Raw genomic sequence first — 19,230 nt, forward strand, 5'->3', positions numbered from 1 at the left:
CAAGCAATTCAGCCTCCCGCACAAAAAAGGCCCAAAGGTAAACACTGTATTGATGTATGGTCAGATTAAGCAAGAGTCAGACTTCTCTCTGATCTAATCTGTTCAGTTAGAGATCAGTTGGCTGCCCATACACCTCAGGCTGATTCCTGATGGATCTGAGCATGAAATCAATCAGGTATTGGCCTTGTGATGCCGCTTCAGCCGCCTTCCTGCCTACGTCACTGTCTTCCCAAATGTAAAATGCCCCCTGTTCCTGTGCATTAAAATATCTCGCTGCTGTGCTTCCACATTCTTGTCCCATGTGGCTTCCGCATATAGCCCTGGCATGCGTGTCACCAGTGTGTGGGGGTTCCGTCGGGTTCGTTGGTCGCGATATCACGCGCTCGATCAATACGTTCGGCCGACTTTGGCCTAAAATTGGTTGAATCGTCGATTGGACATGCTTGTTGTAGCACCGATTTTCATTCAAATCGATAATAATTATCGAATCAGATGGTCGATTGGCAGCAAAATCGTTAGATGTATGGCCAAATTAACTCTACCAAGGGTTATGTGCAGATTGCAAACAGTGCAGAGAGAGAAGGGACACTGATTTGTGCACTTCTTGATTTCAAAGGAGGGGAAAGTCAGACCCAAAATATTCAATTCGGGGAAACTCAAAAGAGTAAACTTTTTTTTTTCTACCAGTTACTAGGTGTTAACTTTCTACAGATCTACTTGTCATTTTTTGCTTTAGGCTACTTACACACCAAGACGTTGTGTTTTAGGGGACGTTATGGTCGCATAATGTGCCCCTAACGCAACATGTGGTGGTGTTGAAGTTGGACGTCAGATTGAGCTGCAGTTATGCAGCTCTCAAAGCAGCCGCTCCAGGTTAGTGATAGGAAGTCCAGATCTTTTTAAGGATTCGGATCATTTGAATCGGATCATTGAAAAGATCTAGATCTTTGAACCAAATCATTTGAATCATTTTACTAGGGAAGCAGACTGGGTGAAATGACTAGCAGGACAGGACTTTTCCTGCACTGTACATTCTGTATGTTCCTGTTGCTTCCAGACAGACATCCACTGTGAACCGAATCTTTCATTGTGATGATCTGGATGATTCGACTCTCAAAAAAGATCCGGATCAAATGAACGATTCGTTCATGATCTGGACAACACTACAGTCCTACCAGGAGTCTCTGCAGTGCAGTGAATATTAATTAGCCATGTGGCTGGCCGCAGAGGAGGAGGGGAGACCTCCTCCTCCAACATTACTGAGCATGTGCAAACAGTCTAACGCTGCTTAGCCCAGTATAACGTAGAGCATGCAGCACTTTGTTTAAACGTGCTGCGTTACTATGTAACGTAACGTGGGCACTGTGAACAGCACAATTGATTTTACAGTGCTGTGAGTTAGGGTGCGTTACTGGCTGCTGTAACGTGGGACTTTAACGTCCCACTGTGAAACCAGCCTTAATGTGTACTTGGATTTTAAAGCATTTCCATCATTTTTGGGCTGCTCTAAACCTCATGGATTTTTACACTATGCAAGAGCAGTACCATATTCACTCTCCAGGATGCATAACAGGGTCCCTTGCCACTCTGGCATAGAGGTGTGACAGTGACATTTGTCTGCCAGTGCAACCTTGTGTTCAGAATTGTACTGGTCAGATTTACACCATTTAGGTGTGATATACAGTGGTGTGAAAAACTATTTGCCCCCTTCCTGATTTCTTATTCTTTTGCATGTTTGTCACACTTAAATGTTTCTGCTCATCAAAAACCGTTAACTATTAGTCAAAGATAACCTAATTGAACACAAAATGCAGTTTATAAATGATGGTTTTTATTATTTAGTGAGAAAAAAACTCAAAACCTGCATGGCCCTGTGAGAAAAAGAAATTGCCCCCTGAACCTAATAACTGGTTGGGCCACCCTTAGCAGCAGGGGCGTAGCAATAGAGGTCGCATTCGCGACGGGGCCCGCCGCCTGAAGCCTTGAGGGGGGCCCCCCCTCCCTGTTTGCATAATGTAACTTTTTTTGCGAGTACGAGCCGGAGTGCATCTCTCTCTCTCCCTCGGTTCCGCCTCCCTCCCTCCTCCCCAGCGTCAGCAGCAGACAGCACAGCACGATTAGCGGTGGAGCCAGGCAGGGCCGAGCTTGGGTGGGTGCATTGCCGCCCGGCCGCCGCTCCCCCCCTCTGGCCGCCGCTCCTTCCCAACCCTCCCTCCCTCCCTCTAGCCGCCGGCGCCGCGTCAGGTCAGACCTCGATCAGGCGGCGACCAACAGTGCGGGCGCTAGGACCTAGCACCCGCACTGATATGCGGAAGTGACATCACTTCCGCATATAGAGCGGGTGCGTCCGGCGCCGTTCTGGTCGGGTCGCCCGCTGATGCTGAGGTCTGGGCCGTCTGGCTGATGCTGCAGGTGAGGGGGGAGCAGCGGCGGCGGGCTCCTGTCACTCACTAACTAAAGGGGGTCACTCACTACCTAAACGGGGTCACTATACCTGGCTGCATATACTGGGGACATATACCCCCTGGCTACATATACTGGGAACATATACCCCTGCCTACATATACTGGGGACATATACCCCCTGGCTGCATATACTGGGGACATATACCCCCTGGCTGCATATACTGGGGACATATACCCCCTGGCTGCATATACTGGGGACATATACCCCCTGGCTGCATATACTGGGGACATATACCCCCTGGCTGCATATACTGGGGACATATACCCCCTGGCTGCATATACTGGGGACATATACCCCCTGGCTGCATATACTGGGGACATATACCCCCTGGCTGCATATACTGGGGACATATACCCCCTGGCTGCATATACTGGGGACATATACCCCCTGGCTGCATATACTGGGGACATATACTCCCTGGCTGCATATACTGGGGACATATACCCCCTGGCTGCATATACTGGGGACATATACCCCTGGCTACATATACTGGGGACATATACCTCCTGGCTGCATATACTGGGGACATATACCCCCTGGCTACATATACTGGGGACATATACCCCCTGCCTACATATACTGGGTACATATACCCCCTCGCTACATATACTGGGGACATATACCCCCTGGCTACATATACTGGGGACATATACCCCCTGGCTACATATACTGGGGACATATACCCCCCTGGCTATATATACTGGGACATATACCCCTGCCTACGTATACTGGGGACATATACCCCTGCCTACATATAATGGGCACATATATCCCTGGCTACATATACTGGCGACACTGGCTGTTTGTCATTATGTGCATTTGCTGGTGAAAAGCGGTCTCTTGTTATGTGCATTTACTGGTGAAAAGCGGTCTCTTGTTATGTGCATTTACTGGTGAAAAGTGGTCTCTTGTTATGTGCATTTACTGGTGAAAAGCGGTCTCTAATTATGTGTATTTACTGGTGAAAAAAACGGTCTCTTATGTGCATTTACTGGTGAAAAACTGTCTGGCTCCCTATGCTTGAGGAATTTATTCATTTGGCACTGCAATTGGCCTGATGAAGCGGGCTGTGACCCGTGAAACGCGTTGCCGCTTGTGCTAATAAAAATCTTTTGTAATACTTTGCAGAGATTTCGTCATTGAGGTAAGCTACCTCAAATTATCTACTGTTTTTAGCCGTTTTTAAACGCTTTTATTATCCCAGGGCGCCTCTTTCCTCTGTTTGTGCCCCCACATAACGATTATTTTCTGGTGACTGTCCCCACATAACGATTATTTTCTGGTGAATGCCCCCACATTGCGTTTATTTTCTGGTGAATTCCCCCACATTGCGTTTATTTTCTGGTGAAAGCTCCCACATTGTGTTTATTTTCTGGTGAAAGCTCCCACATTGCGTTTATTTTCTGGTGAATGCTCCCACATTGCGTTTATTTTCTGGTGAATGCTACGCACATAACGATTATTTTCTGGTGACTGCTCCCCATATTCCGATTATTTTCTGGTGAATGCTCCCACATTGTGATTATTTTCTGGTAAATGCTCCCACATTGCGATTATTTTCTGGTGAATGCTGCCAGGGCTGTGGAGTCGAAGTCGTGGAGTCGGAGTCGTGGAGTCGGAGTCGTGTAGTCGGGCAATTTTGGGTGCCTGGAGTCGGAGTTGGGAAAAAATGCACCGACTCCGACTCCTAATGAATTTGTAACTGTAATTAAAATAGAAAATATGATAAAATGTTCTATTTCTCAGATAATAGTCATTAAAAATAATGTATATATACAGTATATATACAGTAATAGCTGTGCTTAGTCCACAAAAATGAAATAAACCAATCAAAATTAGTTACTTGTGCTGCTTCAATAAAGCAGTCCCCATATTTTTAAGGTCAGATATACATATCTGATTGTGACTGTATATATGATGTGTACACAGGAATCTCTTATATATACTAAATAACATCTATGCTGTAAGAATAAAGCCTGATGTGTAGCTGTGTCACTAATAGAGATGGTCAATGAGATGGAAATAATTCTGCACTGATGCTGATTTATGCAAATGTATGCACTCCCTTTGCTGATGAAATCAAATAATTTGATATGTTGTTAAAATTTGGTTTGGTGACTACAAATTAAAGGGTACCTGAGACGGATGAAAAGTAAAGTTTTATACATACCTGGGGCTTCCTCCAGCCCCTTTCAGGCTAATCAGTCCCTCGCTGTCCTCCACCACCCGGATCTTCTGCTATGAGTCCTGGTAATTCAGCCAGTCAGCGCTGTCCGGCCGCATGCCGCTCCCACAGCCAGGAACATTCTGCACCTGCGCAATAGTGCTGCACAGGTGTAGTATGCTCCTGGCGGCGGAGTGTGTGCATGCGCACTACGCCCGACTGGCTCAATTACCTGGACTCATAGCAGAAGATCCAGGTGGTGGAGGAGGACAACGAGGGACTGATTATCCTGAAGGCGGCTGGAGGAAGCCCCAGGTATGTATAAAACTTTAATTTCATCTGTCTCAGGTTTACTTTGTTACACAGTAATACTATACTCTACATATGCACTCCCCACAGAGCTGCAGGGAATCCACTGAGAATGTTGTGCACATTGAACACAGAGGTGTTGTCTGTCACCCATAAAACTTGTTCAGATTGTGCATGAAGAATGTGTAATAGAGGAAGAATCTCCTCATTCCTCTGCAGAGTACCTGCACATCATTCTTACATGTACCCACACTTACATTGCCTAGGGCCTGATAGATGTTCTTTGTTCCAGTTTGCACCTTTTTACAAGTACTCTTACCAAGGACTAGTTTTAGTCTAAAGGGAATAAATATAGTAGTCTACATATCCTTCTCACTTCAGTTGTCTTGTAAAATTCCTAAGCGTTGGCAGTTAAGAGACGAATTTCATGTTACATACTTTTAATCAACAAAATTGTAATATGCAAATTAGAGGAGTCGGAGTCGAGGAGTCGGAGTCGGTGGAATCCTAAACTGAGGAGTTGGAGTCGGAGTCGGTGGATTTTTGGACCGACTCCACAGGCCTGAATGCTTCGCACATAACGATTATTTTCTGGTGAATGCTGCGCACATAAAAATTTTCTGGTGAATGCTGCGCACATAACAATTATTATCTGGTGAATGCTGCGCACATAACTAATATTTTCTGATGAATGCTGCGCACATAACGATTTTCTGGTGAATGCTGCGCACATAATTATTATCGGGTGAATGCTGCTCACATAACGATTATTTTCCTTCAGACTGGCATCTTGCTACTAATTTCCCTATTTCCTCTGGGTGCTGCGTATGTTTGCAAATTGAACGTGGCAGCCATGCTGCTGGAAAGCGGAATTGATATAGCCATGCCATGCACAGCTATGGGGATTTGGATATGTGTGCGCTTCGGGTGTTGCGAGGGGGGGGGGGGGGCTGTTGTTGCCGGGAGGGGGGGCCCACATCCAGATTCCGCATCGGGGCCCAGAGGTTTCTAGCTACGCCACTGCTTAGCAGCAATAACTGCAATCAAGCGTTTGTGATAACTTGCAATGAGTCTTTTACAGCGCTCTGGAGGAATTTTGGCCTACTCATCTTTGCAGAATTGTTGTAATTCAGCTTTATTTGAGGGTTTTCTAGCATGAACCGCCTTTTTAAGGTCATGCCACAACATCTCAATAGGATTCAGATCAGGACTTTGACTAGGCCACTCCAAAGTCTTCATTTTGTTTTTCTTCAGCCATTCAGAGGTGGTTAAAACAGAGAAACCGAGAGCCCAATATAGTGTAGTATGTATTGGATCAGGGAGAATTAATGTGGAGTAAGTATTATACTTACAAACATGGGTTACCGTTTAGGCAACCACTATATAGGCAGGTGGGGAGATTAGACCTGTCCCCACTCAGGATTAAGATGTCGCTCTCTGAAGAAGGAAAGGAGGGTTTGTCACCCTTCCAACCACCAATGGTGGATATCTTGACAAGTAGATGTACAGAGGCGCCAAAAGGATAAAATATGCTAAAATGTTTAAAATATTCGGGTGGCGGCGGTGGACCGGCCACTCAGAAATAGACTCGATGCTGTCGCTTAAGATAAAGACAATTTATTCACATACTCCATGAACAGAACCGCAACGCGTTTCACGGGTATATTCCCTCTTCCTCAGGCAATAAACAGACAGGAGTACACAGTACAGTCTCAAGGTCAGAGGTGGATTTGCTGGTGTGTTTTAGGTCATTGTCCTGCTGCAGATCGCTTCAGCTTGAGTTGACGAACAGATGGCCAGACATTCTCCTTCAGGATTTTTTGGTAGACAGTAGAATTCATGGTTCCATCTATCACAGCAAGCCTTCCAGGTCCTGAAGCAGCAAAACAACCCCAGACCATCACACTACCACCACCATATTTTACTGTTGGTATGATGTTCTTTTGCTGAAATGCTGTGTTACTTCTACGCCAGATGTAACAGGACACGCACCTTCCAAAAAGTTCAACTTTTGTCTCATCGGTCCACAAGGTATTTTCCCAAAAGTCTTGGCAATCATTGAGATGCTTTTTAGCAAAATTGAGACGAGCCTTAATGTTCTTTTTGCTTAAAAGTGGTTTCTGCCTTGGATATCTGCCATGCAGGCCGTTTTTGCCCAGTCTCTTTCTTATGGTGGAGTCGTGAACACTGACCTTAATTGAGGCAAGTGAGGCCTGCAGTTCTTTAGATGTTGTCCTGGGGTCTTTTGTGGCCTCTCGGATGAGTTTTCTCTGCGCTCTTGGGGTAATTTCGGTCGGCCAGCCACTCCTAGGAAGGTTTATTACTGTTCCATGTTTTTGCCATTTGTGGATAATGGCTCTCACTGTGGTTCGCTGGAGTCCCAAAGCTTTAGAAATGGCTTAATAACCTTTACCAGACTGATAGATCTCAATTACTTTTGTTCTCATTTGTTCCTGAATTTCTTTGGATCTTGGCATGATGTCTAGCTTTTGAGGTGCTTTTGGTCTACTTCTCTGTGTCAGATAGCTCCTATTTAAGTGATTTCTTGATTGAAACAGGTGTGGCAGTAATCAGGCCTGGGGGTGACTACAGAAATTGAACTCAGGTGTGATAAACCACAGTTAAGTTATTTTTTAACAAGGGGGGCAATGACTTTTTCACACAGGTCCATGTAGATTTGGAGTTTTTTTTTTCTCACTAAATAATAAAATCCATCATTTAAAACTGCATTTTGTGTTAAATTATGTTATCTTTGACTAATAGTTAACAGTTTTTGATGAGTAGAAACATTTAAGTCTGACAAACATGCAAAAGAATAAGAAATCAGGAAGGGGGCAAATAGTTTTTTACACCACTGTAGGTGTCAAGTGAGATTGGAGCTATCTTCATTTGAGATTGTATATTTTGTTTTGCTTAAAGGACCATTATCGTGAAAAAAAGTAGGCAGTATGTTTTATGCTGGACTGCAGCGGACAACACTGCAATTGACATACAGTGGGATGCGAAAGTTTGGGCAACCTTGTTAATCGTCATGATTTTCCTGTATAAATCGTTTGTTGTTACGATAAAATATGTCAGTTAAATATAACATATAGGAGACTCTGCATGAGTGGATTTTGAGCAGTGCTTAGGGTCGTTGTCTTGTTGAAAGATCCAGCCCCGGCGCAGCTTTAGCTTTGTCACTGATTCCTGGACATTGGTCTCTAGAATCTGCTGATACTGAGTGAAATCCATGCGTCGCTCAACTTTGACAAGATTCCCAGTTCCTGGCCAGTGCGGCCACATAGCCCCACAGCATGATGGAACCACCACCATATTTTACTGTAGGTAGCAGCTATTTTTCTTGGGAGTAGCTGTGTTCTTTTTCCTCCATGCATAACGCCCCTTGTTATTTCCAAATAACTCAATTTTAGTTTCATCAGTCCACAGCACCTTATTGCAAAATTAAGCTGGCTTGTCCAAATGTGCTTTAGCATACCCCAAGCTGCTCTGTTTGTGGTGTGGGTGAAGAAAAGGCTTCCTCTGCATTACTCTCGCATACAGCATCTCAGTGCGCTGAATGGTTGAATGATGCACAGTAACTCCATCTACAGCAAGATGATGTTGTAGGTCTTTGGTGCTGGTCTGTGGGTTGACTCTGACTGTTCTCACCAATCATCGCTTCTGTCTATTCGAGATTTTTCTTGGTCTGCCACTTCGAGCCTTAACTTGAACTGAGCCTGTGGTCTTCCATTCCCGCAATATGTTCCTAACTGTGGAAACGAACAGCTGAAATCTCCGAGGCAGCTTTCCGAATCCTTCCCCCAAACCATGATGGTGAACAATCTTTGTCTTCAGGTCATTTGAGAGTTGTTTTGAGGCCCCCATGTTGCTACTCTTCAGAGAAACTTTAAAGAGGAGGGAAACGTACAACTGACCCCCTTAAATACTTTCTCATAATTGGATTCACCTGTGTATGTAGGTCAGGGGTCACTGAGCTTACCAAGCCAATTTGAGTTCCAATAATTAGTTCTAAAGGTTTTGGAATCAATAAAATGACAACAGTGCCCACATTTATGCACCTGCCTAATTTTGTTTAACCTACCTGGCGGTAAGCCCGACCCAGTGTCGGGCTAGCCGCCGCAGCGGATCGCATCGCATCACATGTGACCCAAGGCGCTCCGGTCCCCTCCGATTGCCCCCAATCGCCGCCGGTATACGAACCCCCCAGAGATTCCGCGTTGGTGCAGCATCCCAATCAGCCCCCGACTTCACTATGGGGCGGATAGGTACTGCGCATGACGTCATGTCCGATCGTCGCCATAGCGACGAGTGATGCTAATTGGGAAGCTGCGGCTCTCGCGGGATCGCGGACGGGTGAGTGTTGCCGGCGGCGATCGGGGTTGGAGAGGTGCCGGGGGACTTGGGCAGCATAGTAAGCTAGCCTAGTGCTAGCTAACATAAAAAAATTTAATTAAAAAAATCCCTCCCGCGGATGCAGCCACTTAAATTGCGCACCGCCAGGGAGGTTAAACAATTATTGCACACTTACTGTAAATCCAATAAAATGCATTCCACTTCTCAGATATCATTGTGTGTGTCTCCTTCATTATATATTGAACTAATATTTTTTTATTGAAACAACCACGATTCATACAGGAAAAATATGACGATTAACAAGGTTGCCCAAACTTTCGCATCCCACTGTATGTGAAAGGGCCCATAGGAAGCATGGGCTTGTAAAATGCAGGGCAGTGAACATATTGTGGATGTGGCCCATTCTCCAAAAGATAAATGTAGCAATTAGACCAGGAACCTCTCATAGTGGCTGGGGTATGTAGGTGGCAACCCCCAACAAATGAATGGTCCAGAATCTTCAAAACAAATGTATTTCTCTTGTGTGTTTTTTCCTGTTATCGTAGGATTATAATTCATTAAACCTTTTGTACCAAAGCAACCCTACAGCATAGAGAACAATAACCCAATAAAATACTGGTTTTACAGAAGAATCAAATTAAGAAAATTTGTTGACTAAGAAATTTATTTGGAATTATTTTATTTCAGGTACTCTCATTTGGAGCATATTTTGAAGAAGATGTTAACGAGAGACGGGAAGAAACCCACCGCATTAGACAGTGTAAAATCTATTTCTATCTTGAAGATGATACAATTCAAGTTGTGGAGCCTGAGATGAAAAACAGTGGAATTCCACAGGGTATGCACATTCTTAAATATTTATAAACTGCTTTTCAAAGGAAGTCACATTTCTTCCAAACTATTTTCTTATAATCAATAAATACCTGAATTTTGTTCTGCAAAAGGCAAACATTTTGTCTGATATACAGTTCTGTGCTAGTGAAATGTGAAAATCAAAAATTAGAAGATTTTCTACATTTAATTATGTTTTTTTTGAAGGGATGAAAAGCAAGGAATGTTTCTTAGATTGATCCACATAAAAATGCATAAGAGAAAACATTTGCAAGTATATGAGTGTAACGATTGGTGTCAGCAAGAACAGATTTTCTAATTATTGGTGATCTGCAGTATCACCAATAATACAGATACTATACCTGATTATGTGGTGATCTGCAGAATCACCAATAATGCTAGTATAGCGAGACACAGGACAACCAGATGTAAAGATAGGTGTTTGGTGCAACAGTAATACAGATAGAGATACCAACTCCCCCAGAGAAGCTGGTAGAGGGAGATATCTCTATAGAACACAGGGATCAGCACTCCAGCAAGCTGGAGATGCAAATGAACTAGTAATCAGTCCACCCGAGGAGCGGGTGGTGCACAGTAAGACAACGTATACTGATCACCCATGGAGCGGGTGATTCAGACTGTACTGCAGCAGGTGATCACCTGAGGGGCAGGAGATCAAGACTGTACTGCAGCTCCTAATCACCTGAGGAGCAGGTGATGAGGACAGTACCGTAGTTACTAGTCACCTGAGGAGCAGGTGATTAAGACTGTACTGCAGCTACTGGTCACCTGAGGAGCAGGTGATTAAGACTGTACTGCAGCTACTCCCCAAAATACTCTACCTCTTCCGAGCCTTGCCCATCAGAATTTTTAGAAAGGATCTGGAGGTTCTGCAATCTAGGATAACGAATTTTATATGGTCTGGTCGCAGACCCCGCATTAAATATGTTCATCTGGCCAGGCACAAACTCCAGGGTGGTCTGGGCGCCCCCAGTCTACTGCATTATTTCTACGCAGCTCGGATCTCTCAGCTGTACCAATGGTCCGCTCCCAGGGGCACAATTAGATGGGTCGATCTGGAGCAGGAATTAATCCACCCATTCGCCATCAAGTGTCTTCTTTGGACACCCAAGCCATGTCTTGGCCCTAACTCTGAAACCTTCCCTATTGCGGAATCACTAATCATTAAAAAAAACTTTAGGCAAAATATTGCCTCATCTGGCCTCCTCTTCCAGCCTTGAGTCCCTATTCTACAACCTAGACTTTCAACCTGGGGTTTGTGGCCTGGCCTGGGGTGTGTGGAGGGCTAGGGGGATTGTCTCAGTAGCGGACATATTGTCTCAGGGATCCATCTCTTCCTGGCCGCAGCTACAAGAGAAATATCATCTCCCAGAATCGGAGGGGTTCAGATTCATGCAAATTAGACACTTTTTGCAGCATAGATGCGCCGGGGGGCTCCGACTAGCCCGATCTAACTTAGAGTCTACCTATTGTTCTACCCCTCTACCAGAGGGCCTTATCTCTAGCATGTATTATGACCTCTGGTACGCCAGGTTCTCTGGTCCCTCTAAAGCAATGATTAACTGGCAGGACAGACTTGGGGCCCTCACGGATGAATCGCAGTGGGAGGTCATCTTCTCCGCCATTGCCAGTTCCTCTAGACATACCCTAACCAAAGAAAGGAACTATGGGCTGTTCTATGATTGGTATAGAACCCCAGCCCAACTGGCCAAATGGAACCTAGTTCCCTCGGATCACTGTTTCCGGGGCTGTTCGGCCCCAGCGGACCAACTACACTGCTGGTGGTCCTGTCCCTTAGTCGCGGGATTCTGGACCCAGTCCTTTATCTTGGTCTCGGAGGTTCTTGGGAAACAGATCCAGCCTAACCCCTGGTCGGCCCTGTTCCATAACCCTATCCCAGAGCTATCCAAACACCAAAACAAACTTCTCGGGCAAATCTGCGGGGCCTCTAAGGCTTTGCTGGCCAAATATTGGAAATCTCCCCCTCCCTCCAGGCCCGAGCTCATTAATAAAATTCAGCATACCTACACTCTGGAGAAGATGACCTCTTACATTAGAGAGAATATGCCTGTTTGGGAGAAAATCTGGGACCCCTGGACAGTGTGGAAGTTATCTCAAACTTAAGTTCCCTCCCTATGTATCCCCCCACCCCTCCCTCTTCTCCATGCCTCCGTACCCCTATCATATGTACTCAAGAAGGTCTCATCACGGCAAGACTGGCTCCAAGGCTATCAGTGTTCTTTATTATTATTGTTTTTATTTCCTGTTTTCTTTTATTTTTGGCCTAATTGTTACTCTCTGCAGAATCCTGCATTGTTCTAGTGAATTTGCAATTTCTCTATAATTCCCCTACAAGGCTTTGATGCCCCCACAGTTGCATTGGATATACTGCAGTCATCTTCTTATGGGGTATCAATCTAAGATATTATCATTGTATATTGAACAATGCTGTACTTTTGTTATTTGTTTTGGAAAATAATAAAAACAAAGTTTAAAAAAAAAAAAGACTGTACTGCAGCTACTGGTCACCTGAGGAGCAGGTGATTAAAGCAGGCCATACACTGGCTCGATTCACGGCCGTTTCGACAGCAGATCCGATCCTGGGATCGGATCTGCTGCCAATCGCTTGCGCTAAACGCACCCGCCGATCCGATTCCCTCCCGAAATCGGATCGGACCGTCGATCGCGCCGTGCGGGAAATTACCCTCGATCGCCCGGCGGTAGGAGCGCGTCACTTGCGGCGTACGATTCGGGCCCGATCCGAGCATGTATACATTACCTGAAGCTGGCTCCAGGGGCCTCTTCTCCTCGCTGCACCGCATTTCCGCATGTCCCAGTGTACGCTTATACTTCCTGTGTCACTCCGGTGACCAGGAAGTTGAAATAGAGGGCGCTCTATTTGAACTTCCTGGTCACGGAGTAACACAGGAAGCGCCGGGATGGAGCAAGAACAGCGGTGCGGTGCAGTGCGGAGAAGACGCCCGGGAGCCAGCCTCAGGTAATGTATACGGGGGGGGGGACAGGCGGCAGGAGCAGCTGAACAGATTGTGATCGGTTTCAGGCTGAAATCGATTCACAATCTGTTTGCAGTAAAGGCAGCCATACGATCCCTATCTGATCAGATTCAATCAGATAGGGATCTGTCAGCTGGTCGATCTAATGGCACATCGACCAGTGTATGGCCACCTTAAGACTGTACTGCAGCTACTGGTCACCTGAGGAGCAGGTGATTAAGCTGTACAGAGAATCCCTCACCAGGGACTAGGCTCACTGGTGAGGGCAGGAGAGTCAGACAAGCAGATTCGGCAACAAACGGACAGATACGGTACAAAGACGGAAGGCTTAAATCAGAGTAGTGTTCAGGCTGAGTCGGCAACAGGATCAGATAGGCAGAAGCACAGAATCAGTAAGCAGAAGAGTAGTCAAGGCTAGCAGAAGGTCATAACAAATAATACAATTCAATTAGTACTTTAGCTATTAACAGAATCTGACTAAGTGTGGATCCCCAGCTCCTGCTGATTCTAGCACACTTTGGGAACTGACTAAGGTCTGAGTGCTAACACGTAGCATTTGCAACAGCAGACGAGGAGCTACTGACAGGCAGGTCCTATATATACTGAGAGCGCCCCACAGCGCCGCCCCAGTCACTCAGCCAATCAGGAGCACTGCTGGAGTCAGCTGACCGGCCGATCAGCTGACTCCCCTTCTATTTGCATAAAGGTCCTGTAGCCCTCAGTCTATGTGCAGCTGAAGGACCAGGCAAAACTCCAGCATGTAACTGCGCGGCAAAGGCCGCTGGCTGAGACGCGGAGACAGCCGCCATGCTGCTCACCGCTGCGGCGGCATCTCCGCTATCTATTACAATGAGAAATGTAATGTTGCTGCTTCTGGGGATTTTATGTTTTTGGGGAGTATTTAAGAAATAGCATTTGGAGGTCTGGCATTCATAGGGTAAGCAGTTCATAACATACAAGGGGCCTGATGCACCTAATATTGGTGTATAGAGACAGCGAGTTGCGCAATAGCTTGATCCATGGTACTTGAGCATTGCTATGGTAACGTGTGTTAATGTAGCAGCGCTCGTTTTACTCGAGTACTGCTAGTTGCGTTAATAGCGTAACTTGCTGCATACTGCCTGCGGTAATACCAGTAATATTGCCATGCGTTGTCACCGCACAGCAATATTAACGCTGTTAGAAAACCATCTGAAGTGAAAAATGCTAGTGAATTAGCCTTAACAATGTTAGATGACTTAAAGTATATCCTTTTTTTCTTCAATAAAGGAACTATAATCAGACGCCATCGCATTCCACTTCCTCCTCCCAACGATGACCAGTTTTATACTGTTGATCATTTTAACATCAACAAGGACATTGTTTTATATTCAAGGACCTTCAAAATTGTAAACTGTGATGAATTTACTAGAAACTTTTTAAGGAAGCTTGGAGTCAGATTAAACTCGCCAGATTTCGTTCCACAAGATCCATACTCTACAATACGCAGACAGGTAAATATCTGTGTTCTTTTTTTTAGTTGTGACTCAAGGTGCAGTATGCACAGGTTGTTTAAGATAAATCCAAGGTGTGAGACCTATGGAAGATGCCTTATTTATTTCCTTTTAAATAATACCAGTTTAACTACCTAACAACCGTGTCACGCCGAAGCGTGGCCACGGCGGCAGCCCCAGGACAGCCTCGCGCCGATCGGTGGAAAGCCCTGGGGCTGCAGTTTGCAGGAGGTCTCCTGCTTGGTAGGCGGAGCGGATCGCTGCTCGGAGGCTGTTAGACGGCGAAACCACCGTCTAATTACCACGTACAGCGCTTTCCCCTCTATGTGCTCAGGGGTGATCAGCTGTCAAAGACTGAAGCCTATGACAGCTGATCACAGGGAATGACTGGAGGGGGGAGAATATACAAATGTTAAAAAATAGGAAAATGTAAATAAATAAATAAAATAATGGACAAATAAACATTGACAAACAAACATCCCGGGGGCGATCAGAAAGCTCTGTTTGTGGGGAGAAAAGGGGGGGGGGGGGGGAGGGGGGAATCACTTGTGTGCTGTGTTGTGTGGCCCTGCAGCTTGGCCTTAAAGCTGCATTGGACTATTTCACAAAAATGGCCTGGTCTTTGGGGGGGTAAAAAATGTGGTCCTGAAGTGGTTAATTCCTAGCAGCCCTGCTGATCTTTCTGGTCAGTAGAGACTAATCACGCAACTGAAACAAGCATGCAACTAATTTTGTCAGATTTGTCATAGACATCTGATCTACATGCTTGTTCAAGGTCTATGGATTCCCCCCACCCTTTTCTCCCCACCAACAGAGCTTCCTGTTGGTGGGGTCTGATTGCCCCCCACATGTTTGTTTGTTTTTGCATTTGTGTTTATTTGCATGTTTTTTAATAAACAAATGTGTTCTTTTTAACTATTGTCCTCCCCACTCCCTCGCTTCCCACGTCAGCCAATCCCCGTGATCAGCTGTCATAGGCTTCAGCCTATCACAGACGATCACTTCTGTGCCTCAGGAGGAGACAGCCGTGTCACATGGCTGTCCCCAGTACAGCACTGTAGATCGCAGAGCTGTATGGGTAATTAGACGGCGTCTAACAGTCTCCCGAGCTCCGATCCGCCCACCAAGCAGGAGTTGCGCGCACAGCCTGTGTGCAATCTCCTGAAAAACAGAGCCCCAGGACTTTACGCTTTTAAGCAGTCCTGGGGCTCCCACCGCGGCCACGCCCATCGGCGTGACACGGTCGGCTAGTAGTTAAAGTGTACCAGATTGAAAAGTAAAGATTTGATACTTACCCGGGGCTTCCTCCCGCCCAATAAACATGTCTGAGTCCCACGCCGTCCTCCCACGGTCTACCGATCAGCCCCGGTAACTGGCTCAATCGGGTCCAGGCTGGGTCCTCTGCGCATGCACGGTCCTCCCGCGCATGAGCAGTAGATCCGGTCTGACGCAACTGAGCCAGTTACCGCGGCTGATCGCAGCTGAACAGCAGACCGCGGGAGGATGGTGTGGGAATCCAAAGTATTTATGGGGCGGGAGGAAGCCCCGGGTAAGTATCATATCTTTACTTTTCAAACTCTCTGGTTTACTTTAAAGTATTAGAGGCAGAGGATCAGCAGGACAGCCAGGAAATGTGCATCATTTAAAGTGTAACTGCCAGGCATAAAATCAAAAATCAATTCTTTATTTTTATCTGGTAAGCGAGTAAGGATGCTAACCAGGCAATCCAAAATTTAAAATCACTATTACTTTTCTTGTTGATAAATGATCATTCCCCAGTTTACCTCACTCTTATTTGGTACACACAAAATTTGGTACACAAAATGGAAATTGCAGGGAATGCTGGGTTGTCCTTTTTTCTTCTTTGCTTCTCTTCTTCCCCTCAGACTTAACTAATGCAGTCTGATTAGCTGAAGAATCCCTCCTGTTTTCCCCTCCCACACCTCTGTTCCTCTCTGATTGGCCAATATTTCTCATGCTGTGACAATGCACTTTCTACAGTGGAGGGCGGGCAATGCATACATAATCAGGCAGAGGAGAGTAAGGGAGGAAATTACATCAGGTTTGGCTTCAAAATAGCCACAGTTAAAATGGGAAATGCTAAGAAGAATTTTCTCTTTTTTTACTGTAGAAAAATCTGTAAAATCAAAATGTGGACTGTGCAATCCATATGTTATATAAGTAGAGAAAGTATTTATCTACTTTATAGTATATGTTGTTTTTTTCTGAGATAGTATGGCTGACAGCTCCTCTTTAAAAGGAAACAAACATGTCAGCCTCCATATCCCTCTCACCTTGGGTTCTCTTTAAGTGTGTAGCATATTCAAAAATACAGCTAAAGCTGGGGACAGACCATAGATAACGCATAATGCATAGTCTTTTATTAGGTTTCACTTATTAGGTTTCACCATCCCAAGTGGATCCTATGTAACGAGAATGAGAAAGAGGCATGGGATTGGGTTTAAATTCTTATGGTAAACACTGCTGAAAGTTTATACTGTACTTAACACTTGTACCCTATGTTTGTATGAATTTCCTCCAGTCCTCTAGTTTGTTCCCACAACACCTCAGGCTCAATCTACAACAAGGGAAACTATTTTAAAATGTTATTTAAAAAAAAAATTGGTCCAATTAAAGGACCACTATCGTAGGCAGTTAAAATCTGACAGAGCCGACAGGTTTTGGGCTAGTCCATCTCCTCATGGGGGATTCTCAGGTTTTTCTTTGTTTTAAACAGCATTTCCTGAACAACAGTTTAACTGCCAAAATAGTAAGAAATGGAAAATTGTAGTAGGGGTGGATGAACACCCTGTAGAAAAAGTCACAGGAGACAAAAAACGGGAGCCCAGTAGTGCAATATGTCAATGACCACAATAAAAGAAAATAAATTAAAAGCACTACTCACAAAGGGAGGTTGCTTGGGGCAACCAACCACAGGAAGCAGGTGGAGACAATAAACCCGACTCCACTCGGGGTGGTCCTAGCCAGAACCGGAAGGATGGTCGCTCTCTTAGTGGAAAAAAGGGGACAGAGTCCACTGTGGGGACTCCACTGGTGGTCTGCCAACTCCCCTCGGACAGGATGTGTTCGGGGGTATACTTAGCACGTAAAAGGGAAAGAGGCGCCCTGATGTAATAAAAGCATCTAAAATCAGCTTAAAATCGAAAAGTGATATGAGGTAGCTTACCTCAATGACGAAACCTCTGTAGTTAATACAAGGGATTTTTATTAGCACAGGCAACGTGTTTCACGGGTCTCAGCCCACTTCATCAGGCCAGTAAAAGTGCCAAATAGAAAAGATCATCTAGCATAGGGAGCCTCTCAAAAGGCTCCCTATGCTAGATGATCTTTTCTATTTGGCACTTTTACTGGCCTGATGAAGCGGGCTGAGACCCGCGAAACGCGTTGCCTGTGCTAATAAAAATCCCTTGTATTAACTACAGAGGTTTCGTCATTGAGGTAAGCTACCTCATATCACTTTTCGATTTTAAGCTGATTTTAGATGCTTTTATTACATCAGGGCGCCTCTTTCCCTTTTACGTGCTAAGAAATGGAAAAGTTGCTTTTTTGCAGCTTGCTTGTTTTTCTTTTTTGTAGTGCTTGTTGAACACAAGCATTCCAAAATGTAACTTGAACTGACAGGTAATGATCTATTTTTTTTTTGGGGGGGGGGGGGGGCACCTAGGTTTTGCTTCAACCATTTCATTCCATGGGCTTTAGGATATGAATGATTGCGCATGTGCGGGCTCATGCACTTTGGCAGAATGGACTTTTATATCAATATCCTATTTGCATAAAAGGTGCACAAATAAATACAATATTATAAATGTCCATTTTTCAGGAAGTGATTAAAGTCAATTCCACAAATTGCTAGATGGCTGCCTCTAGATTGTAAGCTCGCAAAGGCAGGGACCTCCTCCTAGTGTTTCTTATTCTGCTGTAATTGATCATATGAACGTTAATCAGTATTGGTGATATCTCTACCCACGCATTAACTTTGTATATGTATTTGTTCTGTATTGCTGGATTGTACAGAGTTTTGAATTTCTCATGTATCTATGCTCCCCAATATTTATTTTGTTTTGTAATATGTACAGCGCTACAAAAGATGTGAAGGTGCTATATACAGTGGGTTGCAAAAGTATTCGGCCCCCTTGAAGTTTTCCACATTTTGTCACATTACTGCCACAAACATGCATCAATTTTATTGGAATTCCACGTGAAAGACCAATACAAAGTGGTGTACATGTGAGAAGTGGATCGAAAATCATACATCATTCCAAACATTTTTTACAAATCAATAACTGCAAAGTGGGGTGTGCGTAATTATTCAACCCCCTGAGTCAATACTTTGTAGAACCACCTTTTGCTGCAATTACAGCTGCCAGTCTTTTAGGGTATGTCTCTACCAGCTTTGCACATCTAGAGACTTGAATTCTTGCCCATTCTTCTTTGCAAAACAGCTCCAGCTCAGTCAGATTAGATGGACAGCGTTTGTGAACAGCAGTTTTCAGATCTTGCCACAGATTCTCGATTGGATTTAGATCTGGACTTTGACTGGGCCATTCTAACACAT

The 19,230-nt window shown here is 45.0% G+C and overlaps 1 protein-coding gene across 1 annotated transcript in view; it reads left to right on the forward strand.

The window, feature by feature from the left end:
- The window catches only part of EFHC2 (EF-hand domain containing 2), a 234,940-nt gene that overhangs the window by 54,230 nt on the left and 161,480 nt on the right, over positions 1 to 19,230 (forward strand). Inside the window, exons 3-4 of the mRNA XM_068269830.1 lie at positions 9,983 to 10,133; positions 14,431 to 14,654. Coding sequence (XP_068125931.1) covers positions 9,983 to 10,133; positions 14,431 to 14,654 — 375 coding nt within the window. The remainder of the gene's footprint in view (positions 1 to 9,982; positions 10,134 to 14,430; positions 14,655 to 19,230) is intronic.

The sequence above is a fragment of the Hyperolius riggenbachi genome, chromosome 2 (genome assembly GCF_040937935.1).
Source record: "Hyperolius riggenbachi isolate aHypRig1 chromosome 2, aHypRig1.pri, whole genome shotgun sequence".
NCBI classification, from domain to species: Eukaryota; Metazoa; Chordata; class Amphibia; order Anura; family Hyperoliidae; genus Hyperolius; species Hyperolius riggenbachi.